Source organism: Urocitellus parryii, chromosome 5 (genome assembly GCF_045843805.1).
Source record: "Urocitellus parryii isolate mUroPar1 chromosome 5, mUroPar1.hap1, whole genome shotgun sequence".
In the NCBI taxonomy this organism is placed as follows: Eukaryota; Metazoa; Chordata; class Mammalia; order Rodentia; family Sciuridae; genus Urocitellus; species Urocitellus parryii.
Window position 1 is genome coordinate 141,734,475 of NC_135535.1, and position 14,041 is coordinate 141,748,515.

Consider the following 14,041-nt stretch of genomic DNA (forward strand, 5'->3'; position numbering starts at 1 on the left):
GAAGGTAATTTATACGGCAATAAGTAACTGATACACATACAGAAAAAGAAATCTCCATTGAATAAGACACAATTCCCAAACATCAAGTCACTAGGTCACCAAGCAGTTACAAGTTACCTGTCATGAGTCCAGTACTGTATTTAGAGACACCAATGACCGTATGGTTCTGTTTATCAATGCTAGTCCTTGCCCATCACTCTAGACAGAGTGTTTACTCTCCAAATGCCTTGCTTTGGCTGATAAATCAAAGAATGTTAACTATCCTAGACCATATGGATATAGTAAGAATACTAGTGCTCTCCCTTAAGAAATATACAATCCATTAGGTGAGAGAAAGCATATACATAATCAGAATTCTGTTTTTAATCATTCATTGTTTGACATTAGCATAGTAATTTCTGCTTTCTCTGCAATTGCTTGCATGTCTTCTCCTATCATTCTTTCAATGCATGTGATTTTTGTTTCAATGTATTGTCTAATGATATAGAAAGAAAAGTTTAAAAGATATAAAATGCAGTATTAGAAGATTAATTAAATGGCATTGCAGTTTAAAATTGAGGAGATCGGAGATGAAGAACTTCACCATTGTAAACTGATGATAAAATGTCATGAGCTGGGCATGGTGGTGCACACCTGTAATCCCAGCAGCTCAGGAGGCTGAGTCAGAAAGATCAGGAGTTCAAAACCAGCCTAAGCAAAATATAGGTGCTAAGCAAGTCAGTGAGACCCTATCTCTAAATAAAACACAAAAGGCCTGGGAATGTGGCTGAGTGCTTGAGTGCCCCTGAGTTCAATCCCTAGTACCCCCACTCCTCCAAAAAAATCATGATTGTGAATCAACATTTAATATATATGAAAATCTGCTTTTTATACAAACCATGGAAATGCAGAGTGACCTTCCTTAAAGAGCCTCTGCATATGCATTTTAAGTGTTCACACCATTCAGTGTTTCCAAATTTCTCTGTGTCAGTGAACAAAGTCCTCTGAATGGCTCATAAGTACCTTCTACAATCTGGCTTTAACTACTCCTCTAAACTCATTGCCTTAGGACTCTAACTAGTGTGCTATTTTGCCTCAAAAATATGTCTGCATTAATTAGCAATAAAATAAAATCAATGTACCTTATAATGTGTTTCACTTGAAACAAACTATCCATAGATATAACGTAATGACAGAAGAATGAAATCCTTACAACTATTTATATTAAAACACCAGTCCTAATTTTAAAATGGATTTAAAATGAATTGTTGAAAATTTGCCTCCTTTGTTGCTGGAAGACTTACTTTATTCTGAAACATGAGCAAATGTGAAACCATGCACAACCTTGAATTTGTGATGGAAAATTAAATTCCTTGTGAATACTGAGAAAGCCTAATGAAAGCTGCAATGAGGATTGTACAGTCATTTTTTGAATAAAGAGGCAACATCTATTATGTTTGTAGAAAGAATTCAACAATGCCATGAAAAGACAGGAAAGATCATCTTCAGGTAAAGTCAGCTCTCATATTGGACAATAAATCTGAATTAAAATAGAGAACAACTTTAGTAATCAAGTGATGGTCTCTGTAAATAAACTTATTTTATTTTATATTAATAATTTGCAGGTAGCTTTCTTTTCTCTTTTACAGTCTTTGCAATCACGATCAATGATTCTATGTATATATTGTCTTAGTTGGTTAAAAATTTTAAAATTCCTATGTCCAAATTTGTCATTTAATAAAAATTAATATAAATTTTATAAAAATATAAATGTTACAATGTTTCTCAATGTAAGGTAGTTTTAATTCTTTTGAATAATGAGATGATAACTAGAACTGCTTGATTATATTTTCTTGGTGATTGTGATTACACTGTTTTTATTTTTCATACTATATTATGTAAAAATTTACCATACTATATTATACCTCTGGATTACAAATTATACTTTCCTCTGGAATGCCACAGAGGGAGGTATACTATTAATTCTTTTAAAAATCTATTCTAATTTTATTTTTTGGTATAAGGGTTCTAAAGTCTAATTTTAAATATAAATTGCATACCATATTGAATTGTCATTACAAAATTAATTCATATTATTACAAAATTAATTCATATTAATCAACAATATACAAATTTTGTTTTAACTGCAGTAGGGAAATTGAAATATTTTTAAAGGGTTTTTGATTTTGGAAAATGTCAAGATGTACATATGTATCATATTCTTGCTTTGGATTTGATGTATTAAATTTGAATACTAGAAATTGAAAAACAACCCAGTATTTTCTCTAGGGTTAGCAAAATATCAACTTGTTCAATAAGTTATCCAGAATGCCTCAGGAATATTTGGCCTTTCTCCTATTTATATGTACAATAAAACTTTTGAACTTTTGTATTTATGGAAATTATATTTTTAGATACACGAATCTTGAAAAATGAATATAAATATGACCTTAAATGTAAGAAACGATTAATGATAAAGGTTGCTACATTCTCATTTTGAGTGGATGTCAAAGATATGACTATATAGGTGGCATTTTTTTTTTCTTTTTTTTGGAATATTTTAAATGATATCTTTGATTAATTTTTGGATAAATTGTGTAATTGTGGGGTAGGATATTGCATTTCCTACCCCAAATCAATATTCACATCTAGACTGCATGATGTATTTCAGACATGTTGACCTTTCCATGATATTTGCTTCTGAAGCTGATGACAAGTAAATTCCAGTGTGTATAAGACTTAGTCTATCATCCCAAGATGAAGGTCAAATGCCGTTCTTCAGAATGCTAACACATTTGACCTACAGGAGTCAATCTATTCTGAGGTAATATTATTTGTTTTACTATTATTAAAATTTTATGTATCTGTATACATTAAAGGAGAGATTTATTAAATAATTTACTCTTAATGATATAACTATTTCCCAGAAGATCCCAAGGGATAAAAGATTGGAGTCTCTCATCAAATACAGACATTTGTTGGCAATGAGTATATGCCTTGTAGATGTTCATCTGCAGGGAGCACAGTTGACCGATATCTTAGTTGCTGTGCTTTGAAATGTGTTGCTGTGTTTGGATGAAACACATATTTGCTATGGGACACTAGCAATTAATAATAGAAAATATAGATGGTAAGACAGGTTCCTTCCTAGAAGTGAAGTAATTATCTGATATTTGTCTATTGCTTGAAGATCACCTTACTGTCTTGTGAAACCACACTTAAATGACACAGTAGTCACTTCAATTACACAGTAGTCAAGGGTGTTTGTGCCTAGTATTTCCTCCTTCTTGGGTTCACAGTATATCCTGGTCTTAAGGTTTTCCTGGTCTTATCTTCCTTCTTTCTCAATTTTCTCAAATGGAGTATTTCCCTAAAGAAAGTACTACTTGTCAAATCTCATATTAAAATAACATAGGACATTAAGGAAATTAATACAAGAATTATTTATTTTTCTGTAAAATAATATACATTCTAAAATGAGAAAGAAATTTAATGAACATTAATGTAGAAATTTAACATATATTATAATATCTTTATATATTTATATGTTAAAATAAACATGAATAAATTGATAAATAATGCATATTTATTCATGTATATGTTATAGAATAATGACAGAGATGACAAGGTTTACAAAGTTCTCTTTCTTAAGCCCAGTCCTTGTCAAGATAATTGCTAATAAATGATTGGAGAGTATTATTTTCCACACTCTCTTAAGGGTTTTACTTAGTTTCAGTCAAATACTTGAAAGAAGAAGTGAATGCTAAAATGTTGGAAGCTCAGAGAAGATGCATAAAGAATATTTCAAAATAATAAATGTAGTAATAGTAATATCAATGTAGGGAACAATTTCTCAGCATCCACATTCATTAGAAGATTGAAAGGAATTAGCTCCTCACAACTGTAAGATAAACAAAAACAACAACAACAAAAAAGGAGCCCAGTCAACTTTGTGTCAAGACTATTTTCTAAATCAAATAGTAAATTATTAGGTCCACCAAAAAATCTACATGATCTGTTCCATCCATTATGTGATATGAGTTTGAAAACAGAATAAGATTAATCTATTTTTCTCAATTTTAAAGGAAAGCCAAATTGTGAAAAATGGTTTAAACAAAGATATAAGGGTAGGGCTGGGGATTTAGTTCAGTTGGTAGAGTGTTTGCCTTACATGCACAAGGCCATGGGTTCATTTTCCAGCACCACAAACAACAACAACAAAAAAAGATACAAGGGTAAATATTTTAAAAACTTCTTCATTATTTTAATGTTAACTCATACCTCTTGACATAGGAGTTATTGCTTGAACTTAATTACTGAAAACATCGAAAAAAGAAAGAAAGAGGAAGAAAGATTTAAGCTGGAGGTGATGTTGAGAAGGACAAAGACAGAGATGTTTGAACAACACAGAATATAAAATGCCATTAACTCTTTAAGACATTTGTTTCAGGCAAGAGTAGGAGAGGAAAAATGAAGAGTGATGACATAAGATATAAAAACTTGAAGACAATAATATTATTGACATGTCCTTGTTTGCCCAAATGAGATACTGAGCTGAGTGAAGTGTCACATGCCTGTAATCCCAGCGGTTTAGGAGACTGTGGAAGGAGGTTCTTGAGTTCAAAGCCAGCCTCAGCAAAAGGAAGGGACTAAGCAACTCAGTGAGACCTTGTCTCTAAATAGGCTGTGGCTCAGTGGTTAAGTGCCCTCGAATTCAATCCCTGGTATTCCCCCCAACACACACACACACACACACACACACACACACATAAAAAAAGATAAGATATTAAAGAAGCATAGTTTAAAATATGGATATCACAAATGACAGGATTTTGTTTTGGTTTATAGGTGAGAGTTATTCCATTGTGCATATGTATCGTACTTTCTTTATTCATCAGTTGAGGGGCATTAAGGTTATTTCCATTCCTTGGCTATTGTGCCACAGTGAACATGAGAGGGCAGAGATCTTCAACACACCATTTCTATTTCCTAAGTTTGGATGAACTGGAGATCATTATGTTGAGTGACATAACCAGGCACAGGAAGACAAGTTCCAGGTACCTCACTTATATGTGGAATCTTAAAAGCTGATTTCATAGATGCTGCTTTTAATCAGGTGTTTTTTTTTTCATTGCTGTGCCCAAAACCCTAAGCAGAACAATTTCAGAGGAGGAAAAGTTTGTTTGGGGCTCACAGTTTCAGAAGTCCCAGGCCATAGATGGCCAATTCCACTGCTCTGTGGGATAAGGCAGAGGGTTAAGGAAGAAGGGCACAACAGAGGAGGAAAGCAGTTTGGGATGTGGCACCAGGAAGCAGAGAGAGCTAACTCTGCTCTCCAGGAACAAAATATATACTCCAAAAGCATTTTCCCAATGACCCATCCGCTCCCACCACAACCTACCTTCCTACCTGCCAACAGTTATCACCCAGTTAATCTCTATCAGCATATTAATGCACTGATTAGGTTAAATTGTCTTGCATTGTCTCACACATGAGCTTTGGTGGGGGGAGGGTAGAATGATAGTTACCAGAAGTTGGGAAGATTAGGCAGAATGAAGAGATAAATTGATGAATAGGAAATAAGTAACAGATAGGATAAGAAGTCCTGGTGCGCTATTGTCCAGCAGATTGACTATTAATACCAGTGGTGTGTACAATAGGTAGCAATATTTTACTGTACATTTCACAAAGCCAAAAAATGGTTTTGAAAGCTTTTATCATGAATAAGTGCTAAATGCTCTTGAAAATAAATGTTTAATCACTTACCCTTTTCCTTAATGATGGAAGAAGAATTAGTTTAATTATGTAGCATAGAACAACATTTCTCTGGCCTATTATACTTAAGTGTGGACCTGTGTCTGAAATTTCAAAAGAAATGTGAGCACAAATACAATGTACAATTCCCAACTTTGTTGAAGAAATTTCTGGATGTGAGCATCTGCCTGTCCCCATCTTTCTGCTGACTAAAATCGCAATGATTGACATTATTTTTTAAAGAATGTAAGAGATGATAATCCCTGAGTTGGTGTTGCATGACTGGATGGAGGACTGCATATTTCAACTGCTGCCAATACCCTGTGTTAACCTTGCACTTTACTGGGAAAAAAAAAATGCATGCTTTTGATTTAGAGAATCTAGCCACTAGAATTTACAAGTTTCCTTTTACAGTGGTCTAACCTAATGTTACAGTTTGGATATTAGTTATCCCCCAAAAGCTCCTGTGTACAGGAATACAGAAGTATTCAGAGGTAAAATGATTTGATTATATGAGAACTATAAGCAAATCAGACCAATCTATTTTGAATGGACTATCAGGAATGTAACTGTAGGCAGGTGGGGCATGGCTGGAGTTGCTAGGTCACCTGGGGTGTGCCCTAGAAGAGTGTACCTTGCCTGTGGCCCCTTCTTCTACCTCTCTCTGCTTCCTGTCCACCTTGAGTGGAGCAGTGCTCTTCCAACATGACCTTCTCTGACGAAGTTCTGCCTGATTTTAGCCCAAAAGCAATGAAGTCAGGTGACAATGGACTGAACTTTTGAAACAGTGAGCCAACATAAACTTTTCCTCCTCTGAATTGTTCTCATCAGGTATTTTGGTTACAGTGACAAAAACCTAGTAACACACCTACCCTAACTAAATGAGGATAATTTGATTATCCTGAAATACAATGATTTGATTGGCTCTTCCAATATAAATAAGACCACAGGGTCATTGTGGGAGGTATGTATCAAGAATTCAGCTCAAAATTCTAAGATAATAAATATAAAAATATTTTTTTCTAAGGAATTTAAACATCAATACTGGAATGAAGATGTTTCTAAGCTATGAAACCCTGAAGACATTATATAATTAAAAGTTTTATAGAAATAAGTACCTATATTCCTCTTGTGTGAATCGTGGGATTTCTCCAGGATGTAAGACAAGAATTTTCACTGTGGCACTGCTGGACATCACGGGCTCACCATCATCAAAAGCAACAACCACCAACTTAAAAAAAATAAAATTCATGTTAAAAATTATAAACATACAATGATACACATATGATTTTAGTGATTGGGCTGCCTGCTTCTAGGAGAGAAAACTGACCATTATCTTATGGCCATGAGATACTAGGTACTACATGGAATATGCTACATTTTCATTTTGATTTTTCACAATAATATGTCCAGGTAGATGTTATTTTTATTTGTCTGAGAAAACAATCACAAAGAAATTACTAACTCTATAGGTAAAAAAAAAAAAAAGTAGCTAACAGGAAAACAGGCATACAATACTCTATCTCTTTAATTATAAAATCTTTTTTTCCATTCCTCTGCTGTGTATGGTAAAAGCATGTGATTTTATAGCACCACCACAACCATTTAAAAAGTGTTAAATTCAGTCACATCAATGGCAAAAAGCTAATTAGCTTGCTTATAAAAAGAAATTAATTTTTCCAGTGAATTAGTTGTCTGCAAGTTTACAGGGCAAAAATATTTTACTCCAGAGAATAAAATTGGAAATCTTTATAGTTTAACTCACTTGCTATACAATACAATAAATAAAATCTATAAAACCAAGTTTATACAGTATTGCAGAAATTGTTCAAATAATATGAATTAGATGAAATCATTAGTTTTGTGAATGTGATAACTATATGTTATTTATTAATGCAATACTTTTATAATTGAGTATTTACTTCAATAACCTATACTGCACCAAGAAGAACTTTAATGCTTATCTTAAGACATCTTAAACACTTTCTTACTTATGTTTCCCTGGAATACATATCTCCCTGGAAGCTGCAAGTTACTAAAGTAATTCTACCTAGGTCACAGAAGACCATAACCAAGGATTATCATGAGAACCACAATTTGCTTTCTGAGTCAATACTAGTTTAAAAACAGAGCAATTATTTCAAACAATGATTAAATGATATGAGACAGGGTGCTCATAGATACTCAGAAGAGTAACTGAAAAAGTCTTTTATTAGTATAGCTTTAAAGACTATATTCTAAGTGTTATTATCCTCAGTAACTATTAAAAATTGAAATTCCCAAACATTTAAGGAATTCATTACTTATGATAATAGAAAATATATTGCTCAATATTTTCTTGACATGTAGAAACAGGCATTATTTGTTGACTATGTTATAAAAATGTGAAAAAGAAAAGAGGTAATTATATGTTCTATTTCATGAGTATTTCAAGAAGCATAAAAGAGAACAAAACCCAAAGAGCTCTAGCAGACATGCAAAGATTAAAAACAATAATATAAAGAGTGGAGTGATCCTATGAAAATGGGTGTTCTTCTAAATGATGGAGAATGTAAAGTGAAGGTAGTTTTCTTTTCAAATTTTCCAGATGCATAAGTTATCAACAATACATGAATTTGATTTAACACTTCTGTTTATGGGTACTTATCTTAAAGAAAAAAGTTAGCAAGTGGCGAATGATTGTCACATAAGTAGTTTCTAAACAGCACATTTTATTGTTAGAAAATTATTCATAGCAGCCTAATTATCCAACACAGTATTAGATTAAAAAAAAAACATAATGTCATTGAGCTAAAAAGCAGCATGAACAATATAATTATTATTTTAAAACATAGCTGTGTATTTGCATTTGTATAGAAAATCATTGTAAGGACAGAGATCAAAATGATAATATCTGCTTACCTCCCAAAAGTAAAATATCAAGTGATCCTTTTTATTTTTATTTGTTCTCCCCGCCCCCGCTAAGTTTCTATGAGAAAAAAAAAATTGTTTTTGATTGAAAAAAAAATACCAAATAAAATTTTTTTTTCGGAAAAATATTGATATCTGCTAAGCCAGACTCTTAATCAAAAGTTAAATGTCACATACACAACGTGAAGAATATGACACACTGACCTTAAAAATTGTTGTTGGTTCTTAATTAAGATTGACTCGAGTTATTACTCTTCCAGAATCTTCCTCTACATCAAAAATACTGGCAGGGTAAGGAAACTGCAAATCATCTACTCTGTATCTCACACGACTTGCAGGTAACCCCTGAAATGAAATTACATATTATTCATTTATTGTGTTAAATGAAAACACAGGATAGTGATAAAGTTAAACTGATTTCCAAAATGAATGGCCTTGTAGAAATGAAGAATTATATTTTATGATTTCATACTTTCAGGGATAAAATGTAGCAGAATCATTATTTCTTTAGGATAACTCAATCTGAATCCATGAAGTGTCATTACTATAGGCTTCTTCAGAAGGATTTATAGCACAGAAAAACATTAATGGCTGCCTCCAGCATCTTTTCTCCCACATTTATTGTAAGAATCACATTTCTCTCCCCAAATACCCAGTGTTTTCCTAATATTTTAACTTCTGAGACAATCATGTTATGTTTTCAATTATAGGTATTGGAAATTTGTGATACTCAGAGAAAGGTGAAGTGTGGAGAACTGTGTTGAAGTGGAGGAATACGCATTGCAGGGAAAGAAACCAAACTGATTTACCATCTACTCTGTGCTATTTTTCCTGATAAATATTTACATAAGTCAGACTAAATCTTGCAACAGTCCTTTAAGATAACATTAATAAGGAATATGACAGTAATAATAGAAAAATAAATGACAGCTAACATTTGTTGAGTTTTAGATGTGGAAAGCCCATAGTAAAGATGTCCTCTACCACCCATTCTATAGCCAATGAACTTGAGGCTTCGGAGTTGATAAAGATCACAACTTTGCCCCTGAGAAGAGCCAAGATAAACTAAAGACCAAACCATGCCAAACCAAAACAAAATAAAACATTTTTTAATGAAAGAGAGTAACATTTGATCAATTTTAAAATGGTATAAAAATAGTCATAATAGGGAACACTCAATATTGTGTTTGATGTCCTTACTTCAATTAGGGCTTAGATCTTTTTTTAAATTTTGAATTATATAGGTTGATAATGGGTTGAACATTATCATCTTTCCAGTGCTTATGGCTTGGAAATCTCTTAAATACTAGAAGTGAAGTAAACAACTCAGGCACCAAATGAGCATGTGGTAGAGTTTGACTTCAGACTCAGACAGAAGGGAACCATTAAGTTCCTTAGGAAGATAGACAATAAAAAAAATTGGGGGCTGGGTATGGCAGTACATGCTTGTAATGGCAGTAGCTCAGGAGGCTGAGGCAGGAGAACTGTGAGTTCAAATTCAGCCTCAGCAACAGCGAGGCACTAAGCAACTCAGTGAGACCCTGTCTCTAAATAAAATACAAAATAAGGCTGGAGATGTGCCTCACTGGCCCCTGAGTTCAATCCCTGGTACCCATCCACCCCCCCACACACACACAAAAAAAAAACTGAAAAAGTGGACTTGGCATTATGCTCATATAGAAGAAATAGTATATTACGCTCACAGGCCAATTGGACTTAATGGCACTTTAGTGTAAAGATGCTTTTGAGAATATTATTATTTATATTACTGATCTTCTTTGTGGCTATATTTAAAATCGAAATTGTTAGTAATTTATGGCCTAAAGAATAGGATACATATAGGATACATATTTTAGCTTAAGGACTTATATAATTGTCCAATTATTACTTGTTCATTCACATACTATACAGCGCAATGGTTCACAATCTCCTTGGACACATACTTTAGTTTTTTAATTCTTCTGCATTCTATCGGAGTGTTCTGTTTCAAACCTTTTATTTTCTCCATTTTTTAAGTTTTTCTAATTAGTTATATATGAAAGTAGAATGCATTTTGACAACATCATACATAAATGGAGTATAACTTCTCTTTCTTCTGGTTGTACATGATCTAAGATCACACTGGTCATGTAGTCATATATGTACATAAGATATTAATGTTCCATTCATTCTACTATTCTTCCTACCTTCATACCCTCTCTGCTCCCTTCATTCCCCTCTCCCTTAATCAAAGTACCTCTATTCTTCCCTAGCCACCCGCCCCACTCCACCCATTGTGAATTAGCAAAAATTAGCATCCACATATCTAAGAAAACATTAGGCCTTTGGTTTTTTGGGGATTGGCTTATTTCTCTCAGCACATTATCCAGCTCTGTCCATTTACCTGGAAATGTCATAATTTCATTCTTCTTTAAGACTGAGTAATATTCCATTGGGTATATATACCACATTTTCTTTTCCAAGGTTCTGTCGCTATCATTTCTATTTTCTACTTCTACCCTAAGCCTCTAGAATGTCTCTCAGTCCCATGACTTTAAATATTTTCTGTTTACTAACAGTTCCCAAATTTTATTTTTCTGGATAAATTTTCAACCTTTAAAAGACATACTAGTGCATAGAATTGTCAACTATATGGTCCATGTTTAAGTGTGACATAACCAAACCAGAAACCTCATTTCCTTTTCCAAATTTGTTCCTCCTATACTGTAGGGAAACAGTCCTACCTTTAACCAAATTGTATCATCTTAAAGCTTAGAAATGATCTCTGATCCCTCTCATCCTCCATGACCAAAGCATTGCCATGTCTTTTTCAGATGCATGTATTCCCATCTTCTCTAGTTACCTGTTCCCTATAGTAGTCTGTTCATTGGCTCTCTGCTTCCACTGCACTGATATTATCTTTCATTTTTTTAAACTTTAATGTTTTCTTGCAAAGAAAATTCACATATACACCATTCTATTTCACTGTAATGATGGGTTATAAAACACTTAATTTTGCAAGAGAACTTGTAAGCCAAATGCAAAAAATCAACATAAACCTATTAATGGGTATGTGATATAAAAATAACATTAGTAACCTAATTCTGAAAAGATATATAAACATGCCAAATTTTTATAATAAAATTGAAGCCAATTTGTTGTTGTCAGTGTAAAATATAGTGTACACTTTAAGTGATCTTTATAAAGTCTCAATATAAATGACAAAATAAATATCCATAGACTACATTAAGGGAAGTAGGAGAGGAATCAAAGCAAGTCACTATCAAAATCAATGAATAACAAATTAAACCATTAAGTGGGAAAAACAGCTATACGAAATAAAGTAGGAGTAGTGAGTTCTTCACTTTTACAATATATTTGATTAAAAATGCATTATTATAAAAAACAATCAATACAAAAATCTTGACTAACAGAATTAAATCTTAAAAAAATACAACTGTGTGTAATCTACAGGGGACTCTAAATCTAAGGACACAAACAGACTAAAAGTAAAAGGATAAGAGTGTTATATACCAAAATGGCAAAATTTTTGTATGCAGTACGTAGATTAGAGCAAAAAGTTATATGGAATAAAATAGATTTTAAATAAAAAACAACTTTGAAAAGGGGAAAAAGTGGAATATTATATAAAAATAAAAGGGACATTTCCTTAGGATATGGCAATAAGAGTAGATATACTTGCAACTCACATCATACTTCCCAAATATAGAAAGAAAAGATTAAGAGAATTAAATGAAGAAATAGAAAGCAACACTGTAATACTAGGAGACACCAATCCCCCCTTATTCTAAAGAAAAATAAGTTCAAACAAAATGGTAATCCCAAAACAGAAAACTTTGAAAAATATTTGAAGCCAATTAGACTTATATACTCAATTTTCTCAATAGCAATACTGAATAGTATTGGCTGAAGGAATAAAACAAAGGTTAATGAACATTAAAATATTTAAATTATTTTGTAAACATAGAATAAAATTTGAAGTCAGAGTGGAAGGGAATGTTCAAAAATCCATCAACATGTGGTGCTTGATTGAATACTCTTAAACATGGTCTTGTTCAAGAATTTAAAGATAAAATTAAAAGGTGTTTGTATACCTTGAAGCTATCTGGAGGCTCCTTGTAATATCTTTCAAACTTCCAATCTTATTTTTCTCAGAATTATAATAATCTTATTCTATAAATTATATGGAATCTCAACATTGTATGAATACCTCAAAATATTCAAAATACAAACAAAATTGAAAGAATACTGTTTCCTGACTATTAGAAGCCATAGTATTCAGTTATTAATACTGACACTAAGTTAGACAAAGAGCCATATGGAATTCTGAATGAGTGTGGTAATAAGCTCTCACATATGTGGCAAATTAAGAAATATTTGCACACCAATGTTTGTTATGATATTATTCAACAGAACCATCATGGAAGCAAACAAAATGTCCATTGTGATGAGTGGATGGAGCAATTTGGAATACAGAAACTAGAATTTTTTAAAGTAATAAAAGTTAAGACATTTTGCAAAATGTATAATGACAAATCTTAGACATTATGTTAACTGAAATAAGTCACTAACAAAAAGACAAATACTGTAGAATTCTACTAATATAAGATATGTAAACTTAAAAAAAAACCCTTCTGAACAGAAAAGTGAATAGTGTTGATGGTGGGGAAGACAGAATTGAGCCCTATATCTTTCAATAACATGAATCATCTCATGAGTTCTGCTTAAAGCCCTCCAAAGCTCTTTAATCACTCATACAAAAAATGGCTTAACTTCTTATTATGCACTATCAAATTCTCAGAACATCTTGTTTCTGCTTATCTATTTAACTTTACTTGCTTGCTCATTTCTTGTTCATACATTGTTCCTGCTTCCTCATCTTTTCCTGCTGCACATTTCCAAGATTTTCAGCGACTCAAATTATTCTTCTCTTCTTCAGGTACTCCATAGCACCTGCTTCTAAGCTATTTTTCTCCTGCAACACTACTTGAAATTCTAGTATGCATGTCATCTGTTTACTTTATTCTTTGTCTCCTATGTAATTAGACAAGCTTCATAAGGTTAGGAGCTCTATTCGATGATCTTGAATGGTACTTGAACCCTGTAGACACCCAAGGAGCATTTGACTGAACACATGAATTACTGAATGAATTCCCATGTATCAAGTATGCCCAGAAACTCTTAATAAAGTATTTACATATTTTAAGATTTTGAAAATGAAGAATGTTGGGGAATTCTTGATATATTTTTAAGGAACTGTCAGCTCTGAGATAATATTTGTATACGGACCCCAAATTTTACTTAGTGGTAGGTGGAGAGTTCAGCCACTGAGGAAACATAGAAAAAGAAACATTTATTAAAAAAAATTCCCTAGGTACAACAATGTTTCTGTAATAAT

The 14,041-nt window shown here is 32.6% G+C and overlaps 1 protein-coding gene across 1 annotated transcript in view; it reads right to left on the bottom strand.

Moving 5' to 3' along the window:
* The window catches only part of LOC144255073 (protocadherin-15-like), a 435,746-nt gene that overhangs the window by 108,327 nt on the left and 313,378 nt on the right, over window positions 1–14,041 (bottom strand). The window contains 2 exon segments of the mRNA XM_077799104.1: window positions 6,852–6,964; window positions 8,848–8,988. Coding sequence (XP_077655230.1) covers window positions 6,852–6,964; window positions 8,848–8,988 — 254 coding nt within the window.